General features: G+C 47.7%; 1 protein-coding gene across 1 annotated transcript in view; it reads left to right on the top strand.

The window, feature by feature from the left end:
* Positions 1-18920, top strand: part of COL27A1 (collagen type XXVII alpha 1 chain) — a 167681-nt gene that overhangs the window by 137653 nt on the left and 11108 nt on the right. Inside the window, exons 38-48 of the mRNA XM_009907077.2 lie at positions 5967-6020; positions 6142-6249; positions 7674-7727; positions 8089-8142; positions 12744-12800; positions 12923-12976; positions 13885-13938; positions 15396-15449; positions 17002-17055; positions 17132-17239; positions 17633-17740. Coding sequence (XP_009905379.2) covers positions 5967-6020; positions 6142-6249; positions 7674-7727; positions 8089-8142; positions 12744-12800; positions 12923-12976; positions 13885-13938; positions 15396-15449; positions 17002-17055; positions 17132-17239; positions 17633-17740 — 759 coding nt within the window. The remainder of the gene's footprint in view (positions 1-5966; positions 6021-6141; positions 6250-7673; positions 7728-8088; positions 8143-12743; positions 12801-12922; positions 12977-13884; positions 13939-15395; positions 15450-17001; positions 17056-17131; positions 17240-17632; positions 17741-18920) is intronic.

The raw sequence follows: 18920 nt of genomic DNA, 5'->3' as shown, positions 1-18920 counted from the left end.
GCTCTGTACATGGTTCTCTTTACTGCCTTGCACTGTGAATGCTTAGGAAAACCAGGTTAAATAGACCTCCTTATGCAAAACCCCAGAAGTGGCCTGTTTTGGAGCAACATCTGCATGCAGATAAGGATTTTTACTAAAGCAAAGAGTTTGAGATACAAGATTTTGGGTTGGAGTCCCCATTTTAAGCTGAGGAACTCAACTGAAAGGCAAGCCACAGTGACACTAGCTGTAGTCTCTCCAAGATCTTTTTATAGCATTTCCCCACCTCACATTTTCTCTGCATTCAGCCAGCCAGCTCTACCTGCACTCACCACTTAGGTTTCCACAAGCAGGCCAGGAGCCCATTACTTCCCAGGGATCCCAGTGCAGCCCTCTGAACCCCAGTACAATCAGGTCTTTCTTTTTGAGAACACTTGAGTCTTTCTTTTCCCCATACTCATTCAGGAGCTGCTGCCCTGTCTCCTCCCCTTCCAAACTACTGCGAGGCAGAGTGATTATGAAATGTGTTTCTTATAAATCTGAAGCATTTATGTCTTCAAATGCCCAGCCCAAATAATCCCACTAATTTCCTGAGTGCTTGTGAACTGTCCTGCATGGGGGGAGGCTTTTCTCGATCAAAGCTTATTAAGCAGGAGTTCTCATATGGAGATGTCGCTAAGCAGTAGGAAATGATATGGGGCTTTTTCATTTCCCTTTAAAGGAGCTCGTTGGCTAGGCCCTGAACGACATGGCCATGGTCATCCTATGTTTTGTGCTTCCTACCTTTATTGTGGCTCTAGCTTTTCTGCCCTTTCTACATCCAGTGCCTCAAAGCAGCACCTGGGTTTTTCTCCCATCACCACTGGCACTTTCTGGTTTTGACTCAGTAGCTGAATTTGAGGTGAGGAGAAAGTTCTTCCCAGAGAGAGTTGTTAGCCATTGGAATGTGCTGCCCAGGGAGGTGGTGGAGTCACCATCCCTGGAGGTGTTCAAGAGGGGATTGGACGTGGCACTTGGTGCCATGGTTTAGTAGTCAAGAGGTGTTGGGTGACAGGTTGGACTTGAAGATCTTTGAGGTCTTTTCCAACCTTATTGATTCTATGATTCTATGATTCCTGCCTTGTTTGTTGGTAGGGAGGAGTGACCTCAGATCTTCACCCACTGACACCCAAAACAAACTTGAGAATATAGGTTGGATATTGGAATTGGATGACTATGTTTTGGTATCTGAAGGAGACCTCCAGGAAGGCTGGGGAAGGACTGTTTCGAAGGGCATGTAGTGATAGGACAAGGGGCAATGGGCTGAAACTGTAGCAGGGGAGATTTAGGTTGGACATCAGGAGGAATTTCTTCACAATGAGGGTGGAACAATTTGCCCAGAGATGTGGTTGAGGCCTTGTCCCTGGAGACATTCAACCTCAGACATGGTGTGTCCCTGGGCAGCCTGACCTAGTTGGAGGCATCTCTGCTGAGTGTAGGGGGGGTTGGACAAGATGACCTTTGAGGGTCCCTTCCAACCCAATGCAATCTGTGATTATGCTGCTGCTCCACAACAGTCCTGAGCAATCCTGAGCCTGCTTGAGACAGGCTTGGGGAAGCTCTCTCCTCAGTGCTGTGCTCTCAGAGAGCTTCCCTCCTGTCAGTCTGCAAGCAAAGCAGGAACATGTCTGTCCTCCAAAGTGCCAAGAGCCACAGTTGCCCTTGAGTCAAACCAGGACAGTGAGTCATGTCTCCCTAACCACATCCCCAGATCCAGTGCAGAGCATTGCTGGATGTGGGGGAAGTTTGGGTCTGGATTTTAATGCTCTTTGTTGTTTGGCTTCATTTGGGGCATATCTCTCTGCAGTTCATTCAACTTCCTTATTTTGTTTGTCTGGATGTTGTTGTTGTAACATAGATTGCAACTGTTGACATCTTGAGAATTTAAAGCTGGGCTGCTCATTTAGCTGCTCCCAAGAAATATTACTGCAAGAGACCTGCCTTTGCTGCCAAGGCCAGAAGCAGCTGAAAGCCTCTTTTTTCCCCCTGAAAATTAATGAATTTGCATTGGAAAATAACCCATTCAGCTTGTCCCTTAGGGGAATATCCAAGGCCATACTAAACTGAACTAAAAGACTGGGTCCTCACTGAAGCTGGCAATGACATTTTAAACATGCTAGACTTGAGATGATTTGGGCTCTGCTTTCCTTGGATATTATGGCATGTGACTTTGTAAAACCACCGCTTTCCACTGTCCCTGGTCACAAACATCAACATCTTCTGGGGGTACTGATCCACTTCTCCAGTGAAGAGTGCACTATATAAAGAGAAATCAGCATATCAAAATAATCCCACTCACAGAAGAAGCTTGGAAAGAAGATTTGTTTTCTCAGCAAACCAGCAACCCAAAGCATACAACAAAATGTGTACAAACCCAAGAATAAAAGCATCAAGTGTTCAGTGCCTTGGCACACGGAGCCAACTGATTTGATTCCAGCAAAAAGGACTTGGAATTCATTATTCTTCTTATGTATAGGCTTTTGTAGGTTTGCTGCTCCTCATGGCTGTCTCTGCTAAAGAGAGTAGGAACCCTAGGAAGTTCACATTGCAGTGGAAGAGGTGCCAAGAGATTCTAACTTCCTGATGTGCTTGGAGACCCTGGATGAAGTTACAATCTCACTGAATTTTATTTTTATCCTTTATGATTCTTTTTTTTTCCCCCCAGTTCTGGCCCTGACTTTTCCACCCCTGGACAGATGAGTCCGAAGAATGGAGAGGTGGGGGGGGAAAAAAATGGTCTGACCTTTTTTGAAGGCTACCAAAGTTGTTGCTGGGCAATAGCCTTGTGTAAAGTGTGGTGATTTCTGGGAACTGTGCAAAACCACTGAGGATGTGTCCTGAGAACATCTGGGATTGCAACAAGCAGCATCCATATCTGGAACATCACAAGCAGGGAGATATGGCATATCTGGGATCCCCAGACAAGTGTTGAGCTGCCTCTAAATTCATCTGGTCAAAATTCCTGCACAGTTGGAGAAAGCAGATCCAGGAAAATCACACATATGGTAGGCTTCCCGCTCACCAGCAGAGCTCTGCTGGCCAAAGTCCTAGAAAGCATGCTGGTGGAGCAGGGAAATAGCCTCTGCTGATAGAGTTTACTCAGATCCAGGAGATGACTTAGGCTGCAAGATCCAAGCCAGGTCTCTGCTGATGGTGTTGCCAGCACGGATTGACCCATTTATTTATACCAGCAAAGCTTTTAACCGGCAGATGAGAGCTAGCACGAGTGAGGGAGGCTCAAAGGACGATCTCTGTGCTTTACGGCAAGTGAGAGCTGATCTCACTATCACTGACAAGAGTTGGAGATGCTGCCAAATTTTTTTTCTCTCCAGCAATGAAAAAGGAGCCACACCCCAGCTGGAGGACCCAAGAGAGCCTTCTGGAGTAGATGAACAGCCCTGCTCAATGAGGCCAAGGCATCCTGAAAGGAAAAACCGGAGCTGGGAGTTGATGGGAGCCCATATCTGTGTTCGAACTCCACCAACAGGAAAAGACAAGCTGAGGGGACCCAGAGCAAGCTGAGACACTGTTTGAGCAGAGCACAGTCTGAGGATCAAGTCTATTTTTGTGAGCAGGGCTTGAGCTGTCAAAGCTGGGTTTATGTTTTGGGTTTCTTCCCTCTCTGGGATGACTCTAACCCTCTCTCTGTTCTTAATAACGTGGGTACAAGCAGGAGATTTTAGGAACAGCGTGGAAATTTTCTTTCTCACACGGGAAGATTTAAGGCCTCAAAAAGCAAAGATGTTTCCCAGTGTGGAGTAGAAGCAGTCATTGTTCTATGGGAGACGTATCTGGGTGCGGGGAAACAGGCTGTACTTCAAACCCCACTGAAGCAGCCATGAGATCCTCATTACCTCCTCTCTGAATGGGGTCCATCTGTCCCCCGCAATGATAAAAGGGAACATCAGTTCATCGGGGTCTGCATTTTTCACAGTGTAATGATCCACATCCTGGGGATGGAACTGTAACATGGAAGTCTTTGCTTCAAGAGCTGTTAGGGCAGAGCAATTCAGGAGCACATCTGAGCATGCAAAGTGACTCTCAAGTGAAGTGAAGCTCAAGGCCTTGGCTATCACCGGGGTGAGGAACAGATTTCGCTTGAAGAGGACTTTCTTCCATTTACAAGAAACATCTCTTGCCCATGCTTCCAAAAGATCTGAGTGCACAGTTCAGGGAGACTGAAGGGAAAACACTGTGCAACTAATTATAAATCCCAGTTGTGTCTTTATTCCTTCATGCCTTGTTTTGACAGTAAACTTGTGAGGGATTCCTCTATTCACTCTCCAAATTTTCAAGCCACCAAACATCACAGCACTGCTGCAGAACAGGGTCTGCAAATATTGCTGCTTTGCTACACAGATCTCAACTCAGAAGTGGGGTTTTGAGGGACCTGGTACCAGAGCTAGCTGCAGAACTGGATGGGGATGGCCATTTCCCAGGCTGATACTTCCATTGGGAAGGATTTCTCTGTATGCCTCTCAAAAGCATAAATCATGTGGGTGACACTGGAGGCCTGGCAACCCACAGCTCATCTTCTGTTGTGGTTGCTCAGCATCGGTGGGAAAATCATTCCAAAAGTGATCTCTGGGAAAGTGGCAGCAAAAAAATAGCAAACAAATCCCCCAAGCAGAAGAGACAACAGACCAGGACTCAGGTACTCCTCAGCAAGGACTCTTCTTTGTGGGGCTCTAATAGTGTTGGCAAGATGGGCTCTGGAATGTCTGATTTAGGTAAAATGAAGCAATTCCCTTTGGGGAAGTGAGGAACTGGCACAATTCTTTAGGGCTATAGTAAGTCTGAATTGCTTCTTTGTGTTAAGAGCAGGCACTTAAGAGGTCCATCTTGCAGATCAGAGTGAAAACCTTCTGATACAGCTAGCCTGATAAGTTGCCTTTGTTCAGATGAGGCTGCAACATCATGGTGTGAAAATGATACCTTCTGGTGGGAGAGCAGTGGGAAGGATGCTGTGCTGGTGTGTAGGTGCTGTTGAAAAGTTGGTCAGGATTGCCCAAACACAGGAGGCATTTTCCTCAGTGATACTTTTGCTTCTTTCTGACAAATCAAAATATGTTGTCTGCCTTGCAGCCACTAGGGTCAAATGCTCAGTAAGTGAGGTCCCTGGGCTCCCTAAGGAGACTGCGCTAGACTTAGATGTCCATCTCAGCTAATGCCTGTGCCGTGTGTGCAAGGAGGGGTGGCAGGTTCTGCTCCCTCTGAGGGACTCACACTGGGTGCACAAGGCAGGCCAGCGTTCCTCAGCACTGGTGAGGCTGCACCTTGAGTACTGAGTTCAGTTTTGGGCCTTTCACTACAAAAAGGACGTGGAGGGGTTGGAGTGTTTCCAGAGAAGGGCAACAAAGCTGGTGAAGGACCTAGAGCAGAAGTCTCCTGATGCAATTTGGGTTGTTTAGACTAGAGAAAAGGAAGCTGAGAGGAGATCATCTTGCTCTCTATAACTGCCTGAAAGGAGGGTGGAGCCAGGTAGGGGTTTGTCTCTCCTCCCAAGTAATAAGCTGTAAGAGACAAGGAAATAGCCTCCAGTTGTCCTGGTGGAGGTTTAGGTTGGACATTGTGAAGAAGATGATCCCCAGAAGGATTGTTGAGCCCTGGATGTAGCTGCCCAGGGAGGTGATGGAGTTCCCATCCCTGGAGAGATTGAAAAGCCATGTAGATGTGGTGCTGAGGGACACAGTCTAGTGGTAACAGGCAACGCTGGGTTAATGGTTGGAGCATGATCTGAAAGGTCTTTTCCAACTTAAACAGCTGCAGTACCTGTGAATTGTGGCCTTACCTTTATGTCTTCCTAGGCTGCTTGTTGGCTTCTTTGGGAATAGGATGGCTGAGGACACTATCAGGGTTGAGTCTACAAGGAGGAGGTCTAGGAGTGGATGATTGAGATAGGATTTCTTTGCTTTCCCATTCCAACAGCTTTTTTTTTTCTCTCCTAGGGACCTGAAGGGAAACCAGGAAAACAGGGGGAAAAGGGCAAGCCTGGCCAGAAGGTAGGAATATGTCCTGTTAATAACATCTCCTCCTCTGGATCTCCTTTTCCTTGCTCATCTTCAATATTTATCTGTAGAAGCAGTTTTGTTCTACACTGATGTCAGTGCTTTTGTTCTGCAGGGCAGCAAGGGCTACCAGGGGCAGCTCGGCGAGACAGGCTCTCCAGGGAAGGCAGGGCCCAAGGGGAACCAAGGCCCTAAAGGATCCCGAGGTACCCTGGGACCTATGGTGAGAAGAAGAGCTCTGCAAATGATTGAACACAACACAGATATGTGACTAGCAGTGGTGGGCAGAGGCATGAACAAAGCAGAGCCTGAGAGAGGCTTCAGAGAACAGAAGCTGAAATGCTGTTAGATGGCTTTGGTTGGGCAAAACAGTTTAACGCCTGCTCTGAGCAGCGCACGAGAGGCTCTGTCTTGGTGGCTGTGTTGGTGCCCCATGAACTCAGCTCACGTTGCTGCATGACAGTTCTTCCCAACTCCCCAGATGGGCTGAAATATTGGGGATTTTTCATGAGAAGGAAGTGAGTCTGATAAGCTATTTTTTGCTCAGATCTTTCCCTTTGTGACTACACACTCATGGCAAGAGCTGCTTCCAAGTCAAACTACGTTGTTGTAAGGAACTCTGCCTTGGAATTCTGCCCTGTTTCTACAACCAATCTTGATCTACTTGTCTAAAATGCTTGCAGCAAGAAGAAATATAGCATGGGAGAGGGTTTGAGTCGGGGACTGAAGGTGAGGCTTTCAGAGAGAATAGCAGTACAGCAGAGAATGAAGTAAGTTAATTTGCTTTAGGCACATGAGACAGAAGTTTTAGGACAGCAGCAGTAGGTAAAAAGTCCCTCCTCAAGCACTGCAGCCTGATAAGGAAACTTCTTGCACCATATTTGGTAGAAGGTAGCAAAAAAGCAGGAGTGATTTATGAACAGGGAATGGTGGTGATGTTTCAGAACAGTAGCAAATGAGTGATGCAGTAAGGGCTCCACTGTTCCATGTTTTCCTGCATGAAAAATTATGGCCTCTCTGTATATTGTCTCTTCCTATTCTTTGGCAAAGCCTCCATGGATTATTTCACAAGGAAGCAGAGCAATATCTCAACAGCAGTCTATTGGATTGACCACAGCTCTGTCTTGTGGAAAGGGCTTTCTTCCACGCTAAATAGAATTGTAAGGAAAGTTTGCAGTTCACTTTAGTCTGATGATCTGATTTAAACCATTCAGTCTGCTAAAGATGCAATAAACAGCTCTTGCAGTGCCCTCATCACAACTGAGAAGACTCCTTTCCTGGCCTCAGAACTCACACTGAAAAGGTTTCCTCACAGCAGGTTAGGTTTAGGTCATGCATGAGAATGGTCTCACTGGTGGACTTCCTACCACAAAGCTCATTTGGATATAAAAACACCCAGAAGCTCAGATAAGCTGAGGACACAATTGCTACGGGCTGGCAAAGACACACACTGGACTCCTTGCATCACTCTCCATGTGTGAAAGGCTAAAGCCAAGCAAGAGCGTTTCAGATGGCTGCAGCAAAGCTCACCAGTGGCTGCACTCCCACATGGTGCTGAGTTTTGTTTTGCATAGCCAAACACATCCTCTTCTTGTGAGGTGATACTCACAGCCACTTTCATGGTGCTTTATGTGCTTGCCTCTCCAGGGTGCTCCAGGAAGGATGGGTGCTCAAGGGGATCCTGGCTTAAAGGGTTACCAGGTAAGGATTAATTTTCATCCTTCAGCTTCTTTCTCGATGATCTCAAAGGTCTCTTTCAACCTGGTCCAGTCTAGTCTAGTCTAGTCTATTCTCAAATTCAACAGAACTGCCACTCCAGGATGCATAATTGGTCTTAAACTGATTTATTTCTGATCTTGAGTCCAGTTTAGTTTTTCTCTAGTGTCTGCCTCTACCACCACTGTTTCTCCAGATGCATTTGGTTCTTCTCTGCCATGACCCACCTGTCCCTCAAAAACTAAGATGCACAATAAAGGCCTTGAGAGATCTGGCAGCAAACCAGGGAGGACATTCAGTCAAACAACTCTTTCCTGTCCTTTCATATGCTGTCTGCTCTCCACAGGGACATGCAGGACCACCAGGGCCAATTGGACCACCAGGACCAAAGGGGGAAAAGGTAAGTTCACAGAGCGTAGCTGTCTCTTCTTCTGTCGGCTGATCTGCCACAGAGATGATTGCCCTGCTGCCTTCTGTGTTCTCCTCCCCTACCTGTGGCAGAGGTGCCTCCTCTGCTGCATGGCCACCCACAAAAGTCCTGCTGCAGCTTAAGTTCTGCAAACCAGCATTGCCACCAACATATGCTCTCCAGGCACCACGTGCCCCTGCGCTGGTGGCTGAGCCAGCCGGCACGTGTTCTGGGGACACATTTTTCCGGCATCCACAGAACTCTTGCTCAATCCCCAAGCCAAAAAGAATCAGACCAGTAGCTTTCTGTAATGAAGTCAAAATAAGGCTCTGCACAACAGATCTGATCTTCAGCATCTGTGCTTAAATCAGCTGATAGTGTGTTGTAATTGAGGCAAAACTGATCTCCTCTCCATTACCCTTGCTCCATTTTCCTCGTTGCCTGCCACCCCCTGACCTCACTCATCCCCTCCTCCCCTCGATGAACTCCCCTTGCCACTGCTGCCCTGAGTCAGAGCTGTCTTTCCACAGCAGCTTTCCCCTGGTGTTTCCCCATTTTGCTGAGTCAGCACAGCCATAACCAGTTCAAGCTGGAGAAGTGACTCAGGCTGTAATGGTTTCCTGCTGGGGGCTGGCTGCTCCACTCCCAGGATGGCCCAGCTGGGTTTGGCTGTGCTGCTGGAGCCCCACACGTGCCTTCTGCCGCAGCAGTGATGCTCCCTCCCTCGGTGTGTTGGGAAGGGAAATGATGACAGTTGGGAGTGGTCAGTCTTGGGGGTCCCCATGAATAGGAAAGATGAACTCTTTTTGCTCCACTCCTCATGGCCAAGAACTTTGGGCTTCCCCCTGCACACAGGTGTGGTCCTGAGGGCTTGCCTTGCTGTGCCTTTGAATCTTTCAGCTCAGGCTCCTGGGTGTCAGGACACCTGGTTCACTCTGTGCTGTGCCTGGAGACCCTGTGTGCAGCAGCAGATCTCGGTGCTGGTGGCCGGGAGTCAGTGGGGCAGAGTGATCTGGTGTGCTCAACTCAGTTATTCACATGCATTAGACATTTTGCTCTGGGGATGAGCAATGGTCATGCTGCTCTTCCTCTCATTTCCTGCTGCTGAAACACATCCGTGGAGGAACACCTGGTGATGTTCCTGCTGCTCCTGCCTTGCTGAATTTCCTCTCCATCCCCAGACTTTCTAACACTGCCTCATCTACATCCCAAGCTGCACCTCTTGTCCTTCCAGATTTGAGCAGCATTCCCCCTCAGGTGTATTCTGCTGAGTGGCCCTGTGGGAAGTGGCAATGTGAGAGCCCCATGACCAAGCACATTGTCAGGTGAGAGCCTGGCCAGAAAATTCTCACAGTCCAACTGCTGAAACTTCAGCATCCTGGCAAAAAGTTGTGAGTCATGACTACCAAAACCAAGACCAGCCACTGGCTGTGCAGCAGGAGTAAGAGATATGCAGATGTGTCTCTCTGGATTCAACTGCAGCTGATTTTCTATTTTAGAACACAGAAAGTTGCTATTTTCTTGCAAGCTCCCCTCATTTCAGTAGCAAATGGTGCCCAAACTATGATTCTGAAGCACTCAGTGTTCCTCTTCACCAACAAAATACTCTTCTGCAAATGGATGCTAGAAGAGCACTCCCTCAGGGATGACACGGACCTTGTGTCATCAGAGCATAGCAACACTGATGATATCATGAATTCTACATGCAAGCATCCAAGGTGAAGCCTGACAAAGACACCAAAGCACTTAATGTGTCCTGCTGAGAACAGACAGATCTGTTAGTGACCTTTGGCAGAGAGATCTCACTCCTGTCTTCCTGGAAGGTCAGCAGATCTGTTGGCATCTTACTGGGGAGCAGCTCCAGCTGAATGAGCAGAGCACAGCATCACGCATGCTGAACCTCCAGCACCATTCCCTGAAGCATCCAAGTGCTCCAGAAAAATCTTGCATCTAAGTTTTCTTATCCATTCTTCCTTATCTTCTAAGAGTGTCCTGGACCCAGCCTAAGGCTACACAGATTCCCTCCCTCTGGACACCTGCAGAATAGAGTAGAGTAGAGTAGAATAGAATAGAATAGAATAGACCAGACCAGGTTGGAAGAGACCTTCAAGATCATCACATCCAACCCATCATCCAACACCATCTAATCAACTAAACCATGACACCAAGCACCCCATCAAGTCTCCTTCTAAACACCTCCAATGATGGCGACTCCACCACCTCCCCGGGCAGCCTGTAACACGTGTGCAAACATGGAAATGGAAGCTTGAACCCTGAGAAAAGAAGAGGAAACAAAAATGGGGCCATGACTGCTCTGTGAGCTTTGAACAACAGGGCAAACTTAGCTGTGCTGGAGGAGGATGGGGGAGGGTGAGGAAGGTCTTCCCTTTTCCCAAGGGGAAAGCCACGTGGTGAGAGGCAGCACCGGGGAATCCAGCTCTCCTGTGCCGTACCAGCCAGACCCTGCTCCGCTTTTAATACCTTGACAGCTTCTCCAAGAGGCCTCGCTCGGAGCAGACGCCTGCACTTGGCAGCTGCTTAAAGCAGTCCAGATGGGATCCTTTTAAAAATTACAAACTGGTGTATCTCACTTTGGGACAGGAGCCAATAACAACAAGCCTTCCCTTCTTCTCCATGCATTTTCCATTTGTATTCCAAGATGTTTACTTTGCTGCCCTTTACTCAACTATTTTCTTCTTTTTTCACTGCAACTTTCCAAAGAATTAGTGCAGAGCTTTCATCTCCCTCTTGGGCAGCTGAGGCATCAGGAAGTCCTAGAGGAGCTCAATCTTGCAGACCTAGAGATGACCAGGCTGCAGGATTTTCTCAGTCAGAGGACAAAGGGCAAGGTGGGAATTAGACTCAAGGGGACAAAGAAATACAGCTCAGCTGTGGGGAGGGAGTCTGTGAGTCTTGATGCTCTTCAAGGGTCCCCAGAGTTACAAGCTTTCCTTGAGTTCATCATGCTCATCTAACCTCCCAGATGGCAAGGTGTTCCCTTGTTTGGAAAGTAGCAATCAGTGCCAAGACTGGGATATTACTGGGTTTTTTTAGTGAGGCTTGAGAAATGGTGGCTTTGTTTCCCTTCTGGCCCACGTTCCTTTGATACTGGTGAGAAAGCAAACCAGATGCCAGGCATTCTGCTGCTGACTTTAACCAGCAAGCTCAGTAGCACTGTAAACTGTTGGCAGAGCCTTTTAGGCATTACCTTCCTTTCCTCCTGCTTTGCCACCCAGATTTCTCCATCTATATTGCTCAATGCTATATTCTCAAGCCACCCTGGCACAGTCTCTCCCTATGTATTTCTTCTACCGTGATACCTCCTCAGAACTCCAGACGAGCATGCTGGAGTTCCCCACCAGCACGTGATCTCTCACAGACAGCGTGGCCATAACCTGTGAGCATATATGAAATCCTGGCAACAGTCATCCAACACACATGGCAGCAGAGGAAGAAAATGTCACTGTCATCAAGGACCTAATGGAGAGAGGTGCACAGAGCCCTCTGCTACCTGTTGAGGTTAACTACAAGAGATTTTGCCAAATCTTGAGCCTCATTCTGCCAAGCTGTCAATGCTGATAGTGGTGCTCAGCCTGTGAGAAGTCAATGTGGGTCAGTGTGTCCCTCTAAGCTGTGTCACTGCCCTGATTCCAAGCCATGGCCCAGTTCCTGCACACTGGCTCCACTGCCTGAGTTTCTTCACTGAAGGCTGTTTGCTGCTCTGGGTGTGTCATTACCAAATATCACATACAAGCAAAGCACCCCAAATGCCTTCTCCATCAGGACCTCTGGGACGTTGCCCAACCACTCCTACTATCAGCAGCTGCAACTTGAACAGAAGATCAGAGTAGCCTGGAGAGCAAGTCAAAGAGTTGTAAATACATCAGGAAGGACTGATGCAGCCACTGAGAATTACAGAAGTCTGTGGAAAACCTGGCTTTGCATAGCTGTGGAGATTCAGATATTCAAGGCTCTAGGAGCACCTCAAGCTCTCTAAACAGCAGCTTCCACTGGGGCAGAACCTTCCAGACCTCCTCTCTCCGGTACTTGCAACATCAAAGGAGCTCTTACTATGGAGCTGCTCACACAGCAAGTGTGTAAGGGGATGACTCTCTCACCTGACAAGCCCACAATGGTGGCACACGTCTAGAGAGCTCATCCAGACCACCCTTGTTCCCATGACAGCCTGGGCAGCACTCAGTGGAGAAATACTTGACTAAAGAGTTTGTTTTGACTGTCAGCAATAACATGCAGCAGCAGAGAACCATTCCCCATATTGTCATAATTACATGCTGCTTGCTTTGCTTTAAGGATTGTTGCAAATAACCCTTTGCACCTGGTTCCTGAGGGAGGATTGTTAGACCAGGCACAAACAACCAGCAAAGAAACCAGAAAAGCAGTGGGAAGAGTCAATGTACTCCAGGTTGTGAAGCAAAACAAAACCAAAATTGTTTAGACTCTCTTTAGAGGGAGATTCAGTAAACTCCACAGAGGCACTGAGTTAGGAGCCCACAATAGGGGAGGATTGGATTAGGTCTCTACAGAAGCATCTGCCATATCATTTCTATTAATAGCAGCATTTTTATTCACAGGGAGAACAAGGTGATGATGGGAAGGTAGAAGGCCCACAGGGACCACCTGGAGACAGAGTAAGATGTTGAATCCCTTCTCCAATCAATCCTGACCTTATTTTTGCTGCTGAACTCATTGGGTTGCTTCCTTACTTGTAGAACATGCCCAAGGCGTTGAGGTATTTGTTATCTTCTTGCAGGGCCCTGTTGGTGACAGAGGTGATCGAGGGGAGTCTGGAGACCCTGGTTATCCTGTAAGTCTTACTCTAAATAGACTATTCAGAGATGTCTGTCTTGGGGAAGTGCTTGCCACCTGCATCAGCCCACAGAAGGTCTACTCTGTGCCCAGCAGTCACAAGTCATAACCAGCTGTTGGCCCTCGTCAGCTGCTGCAGGTGGCTGTGTTTCAGACAAGCAGTAATTCAGATAGCTTTGCCTGAAGTGCTGCAAATTTGGCTGAAGTCAAATGGAGGCCCTGCAGGTCAGCATCTCACTATGCCATGCACCTGCCTGAGAACACTACACTAAAAAAAAATGAGCAAGATCACCTCCCCACAGGTATTTGTGATTACCAAGACAGTATCCTGGGAAAGATGTATGCCAGAGAAGCCATGTCAGTGCTGGACAAAACTTGACTGATGTGCCCATGGCTGTAGACTCTTTCATGGGAATAACTTCCACCTTGGAGGTTTGGAAGCTTCCTAAATCCTATTGGGATTTCTCTCAAAAGCCAGACCAGGGTTATGAACTATTTTGCTGTGCTCCTGAATGCCTCTTCGCAGGAGATGCCACCTGACTGCTGTTGATCTGCAAAGGCTCTGTGGACTGTCTTACCTCCATGCAAAAGCAGCTGGTCAGAGTGACAGAAGAGTTTACATTCACCTTATTTGTAGAACAGCAGTCTCCAAGTGTCCTCCTACATTAGTGCTGTCTGTATTTAGCCACCTTCACTGCTTAGGTGGTGGTTAGCAGTTCCTCTTGGTTATTTCTTTCCAGTGCATGGCCACAGGAGCATGTGCACCACCCAAACATCCACAGTTCTATATTAGCAGATATTGAAATCTTCTTCTGACCCACAGAGCATGGTACAACCAGTTTTTGTTTCCCATTGTCACAAAAGTACCCAAGAACAAATGTGTTCCCTGTCTGGTTTTTGTTTCAGGGTCAAGAAGGGCTTGATGGAGAAAGAGGAAAACCTGGACAGCAAGGCTTACCTGTAAGAGATGCTGCTTTATTGTAAGCTAGTGTCAAGTGCATGTGAAAAACAGGTGCAAAAAGCAAGGTAGGAAGGGCTGCAGGAGGGAGTGTGTGGTGAGCTGTGAAATGCAGCATTTCCATAAGCCTGGCCTAAAGAATGGGCATTTGTGAGTCATGTGTTGGGACTAATAAGTGGAGCAGGAGGCACTCCCAGAAGCCTCTCTCCAAAACTGTTTTTTCTGAATGATCCAAGAGGGACTAGAGATGGGCAGTGGGAGATGACAACCACAGTGGAAGGGTCTGCTTGGAAATTACACTTTTGCCTTGCTGCTGGTGAGAGCTGGTCCAGTGTGAGGCAAGACCATTGTTATTCTGCCTGCACAGTGTTTCCTCTCAACCCAGTGCACTTAGGAAAGATGCCATTAAATCCAAAGTTAAGGGGAGAACTTTTCATTCCCCTGCTATATACAGCAGCACCTGATTTGTATATGAGATGAATGCAGCTGTGAGTGCAGCAATGCAAATCTTCTATGTCCAATTAATTCCCATTCTTGGTAGAGTTGCTGGGAAGAACAACAGATTCTATTCTGGGGTAAAACCTTAGTGTCCTGTCCCATGGCCTAGAACTGGGCTGCATTCCCCAGTGGATGTAACTTATTCTGAGGGGTGGTAGCCCCTCAGATGTCAGTGTTTCAGATGAGAGCAGGAGCTTTGGATTGTCATTAGTAAAGGGCCATTACAAGCATGTATCTAAGAAGATGAAGGAGAGCTCTACAGGTGTGTCCTGATTTACATTTATTTGAGATCAGTCCAGAAATTGCCCCTAACACAAACAGACACAAATCAAAATCCCTGGGTGGACAGAAGAAAAGATGGGGACATGTTCTGGAGAAGAGATCAGTAAGAGAGCAGTGAAATATCCTCTCTGCTTTACAGAATAGAATAAACCAGGTTGGAAGAGACCTTCAAGATCATCGTGTCCAACCTATCCTCCAACACCACCTAATCAACTCCCTGCTCCCCTATAGGTAGCTTTCTAATATCTGACATCCAGGTGAAGCCAGGGAAAGGGCTGCAGCCTGCAAGAGGGAGGTGATACCAGCACTAAAGATGCAGTCAGTGGATAAAGTGCTTGTTCTGGACCTTGCTTCTGCAGCACCTTTCTCAAGACAGGCTCCTCCCAGCCCACTGTTCGGAGCTGTTTTCCAGGCAACCTTTGGCATGCCACAAATACAAACACCCAAGTGAGGGGGTAGCATTGCTTCTTCTCCAGCTGACACCCTGCTAAATGCTCTGTGGAGAGAGTTCCTTGCTCCTTTTCCCCCCAGGAGGCCTGTCTGAGCACAGGCTGTTCCCCTGAATTGTTTCCATACGGTCAGCATCGTTAGGGCACAAAAAATGCTGTTCCTTGTGCTTCGTGCAAGATAGTGCCAGAAGAGAATTTCAAGCAGATTTTTTCTTGCTTATGTTTTGTAGGGGGATCCTGGACCACCAGGCCAGCCAGGAGCAAAGGGATCCAAAGGTGATGTGGTAGGTTTCAGCAGGGTGGCTTTATAGTGTCCCAAATTTAAAGATGTCTAATCAAGAGGACTGTCATGGGTTTTGCCAGCATGTGTGATTTGACCTGTGGTCTGTGCTTTGAAAGACTGGAGAACCTGGTGGAAGGGCTGTAAACATGTATTTGAGTGTCCAAGCTCAACAGTTTGTTGGCTTTGTGGAGCTGGAGCAGATCAAGACAATTACAGCTCCAGCATGATGGGTGAACCTTGGGCAGGCCATGGGTTGTGTTTCCTTCCCATACCCCTGTTCATGGTGCCTCCAGCCACAGCTGGCTTGTCTGTCCCCTAAGGAGGTCTGAGCCAGGCAAGTGTCCCTCTCCTGTTTGAACCATAAACTTTTCTGGCTTGAAACCTTCCAAATTTGAAGTCCATATATCCACACAGTTATTTTTCTTGGAAGCCTCCCTCTAACTTCTTGCCTTTATTGAGCAAGAAAGCACAGTGCACACGAGTCCTTCAAGGCTCAAGGGTACCTCATACCTGCTCCTACCTCCACATTTGGCTATAATGACAGCATACAAATTATTCTCACAGATCAGGCACTTGATTTGTTAAAACATAAGTATGTGGCTTCAATATTCAGCAAATTCCTGCTCCCTTTTGGCAGATGTGAGGAATTTAATCTGACCCTGCTGGGGTAATGCCAGAGGATAGTTTGACCAACAGTAGGTGTTCTTGGCAAAAAGAGTGTACCAGGCAATAAGATAAACAAACTCTGCCCATCGATGGACAGTCTGCAACTGCCTTTGGGTCCAGGCAACAACAGAGAAAGCACCCCCAGGAGTGACTCTTTTGTGTAGCTGTAGCTGGCCTGCCTGGTCCTTTGCAGATGGAGAAACAATGCATAGAAAATGTAGTGCTTCAGTTTAAAAGTGCTTTAGTGCATGACCTCAGCAAGAGAGCCCTGGTGAAGGTGATGAGGCTGAGTTTTCCATTCATTCTGCAGAAATTAATCCCTTTTTTCACAGCTAATAAACCTCGGGAGTTTGGGGGTTTGGTTTGGGTTTTTTTTTAATGTCTTTATTCACAAAGCAGCACTGCAGATCATAGACACAAGATACCCTTTGCATTCACATTAACTTCCCAAACCAGAGGGAGCTACCTCACAGAGAAGAGCTCTTCCTGAACACCCTGCAGAGGGCTTGTCACTGTGCTCTCAATGAACTGACAGAGGATGTAGGTTTTAAGCATCTTGTTCTAATGTTTGCCAGTGCACTGAGTGCCTCCTTTGAGTTCATTCTGCTTTATTTGTCCTCATCTGCTCTCTATTAAGAAAAATGTAGGTCCTTGCCTCCTAGCTATTCATTCCTGCCCTAGAACTCTCAAGACATACGAAGACTCCCTTGTAATAAAAGCAAATAGCAGCTCCTTCCCCAGCGCTGCAGCAACTGGCTTTAGAAACCTCCTTTTGTACAAAACTCTTTCCAAGCATTATCCAAAAGCTCACCCTGAAGTCAGGCTGCCAAGTAGAGCTCTGCTAGAACTGCAGCAGTTTTAGATGTCTTCTTGGTTTCCACTTGCAGGGTCAGAAAGGAAAGCAAGGAGCTCGGGGCCACATGGGGAGCAGAGGCTCACCGGTAGGTAATGGTTCAATGTTCTGCCCCCAGCAAACGCTGCCTGGGAGCTCCCTCACTAACGGCCTTGTGATTCCAGGGCATCCTTGGGCTCCCAGGTCCTCGAGGAGTGGTAGGAAGACAGGGTCAAGAGGGTGCCCCTGGAGTGGACGGAGTGCCCGGGAAGGATGGCATGCCTGGGATGCTGGTGAGTTTGTGAGTGTAACCTTACAGCACCGAGAGCAAAAGCAGCTTAGGAGCTGGAAAACTAAAAGGCAGCCCAGGAGAAATGGATGTGGTGCAGCTGTAGATGCTGCAGTTTGCACGTTCCTAGAGCAGGTCATATGCTTCTCTTCACATCTCACATGCACACTGAGGCAACAGCTGCCTTTGCATGGCCAAGTCTGTAACTAATGTGGTGTTTCCAGCCTGGCAGATACTTGCATGCAGAGACCTTTGTGTACATCTCTGCAAGGCCACCCATGCCCAGATGCATAGTGCTGGCTGAGGGCAGTCACACTACACCCCTGTCCTACCCTGAAGCTGTGCAGAGGTGAAAAGAGCACCTTATTTAATAACCTCTTGTGGGTTTCTTTTCTAGGGAGAGCAGGGTGATGATGGAGAAGAAGGTGTGACAGGGATGTCAGGCAAAAGGGGGAACCCTGGCATAGCAGGACTCCCCGGAGCACAGGGACCACCAGGATTCAAGGTGAGTTTCTCACTCCCTCAGATACTACCACCAGCATTCCAATTTGTGAGCCTGCTGTCTCTAGAGCTTGGATTCTCCAAGGACTAACAAAGTCTCAACACCTGCTGCCATCTTTCATCTATCTGGAGGCTCAGTAAATCTTTCTCCCCATCCATCCATCCATCCATCCATCCATCCATCCATCCATCCATCCATCCATCCATCCATCCATTTATTTCATGACATTCAGAGCAGCTGAATGTCCCAGAGACCTTTACTCCTTTGTCAGAGTTCACTGAACTTAGGAGCAGGTACATACACACACACACATTACAAACACTTCAGCCTTCTTTCATTAGAAACCTGGCTAAAAGAACATGGCCCTGGGGAAGTTGCAAAGGAACTGCTGCAGCCTGTCTGTAGGGTGTGCAAGATGGACAACTCCATGGGAAATTTGGGTGTCCTCTAGCTGTGGCCCTGTGAGGCCTGAACTGCTGAAGGGATATTTGTGCTGCTTGGGTTTTAGCAAATGTTTAAAGGTTTGGAACAGCTGGAACCAGTGTGGGCTTGGACATCATTCTGGGTGGAAACAGGGACAAGCTGCTTTAGTGACCATGGAGTTTTTTCCTGGTGCTTGCCCTGGCCAGGTTGGCCACAGGATCTAAACTGGGCCAACAGAAATTCAGCTGTTTGTAGCAAGTCTGTAAATAGGGAGATTCCAACTGGGTTTGGAAAAGCTACCAGGTCTGATTTAAATTATGCCTCCCCTAACACATCACTAACTGTCACTTGCTGCCCTCCAGCTGCCTTGGGTAGAATCACAGGCTGCTACCAGAAAGGACTGAAAGACCCTTGTGTAGTTATGACACTCAGCTGCTCAAACTTTCTAGGCTCTCACTGCCTTTGCTTCTCTCTCCCAGATCAAGTACCTGGGGCTTGTGTTGCTCCTGCTGCTTGGTGAGGGAAAGAGATGGGGAGCAAAATGTGGGGGGTGGGTCTCAGAAGGCACTTGTCCTTACTTGTGGAGTAGGTGTTGGGAAAGTGCTGGTATTGCAGCCTCTGTACTGAAGTCCTCCAGCTGAAGTCTTGGCATGTCTTCAACATTGTAGATGGATTAATCATCAATTGCTAGCCTGCTGGGGGGCAGAGATGGTGAGAAACTGCAGGGCAGGACAGACAACAGAGAAGTGCAAACAGAGGA

Source organism: Dryobates pubescens, chromosome 29 (genome assembly GCF_014839835.1).
Source record: "Dryobates pubescens isolate bDryPub1 chromosome 29, bDryPub1.pri, whole genome shotgun sequence".
Taxonomy (NCBI): domain Eukaryota; kingdom Metazoa; phylum Chordata; class Aves; order Piciformes; family Picidae; genus Dryobates; species Dryobates pubescens.
This window is presented reverse-complemented; position numbering and strand designations above follow the sequence as displayed.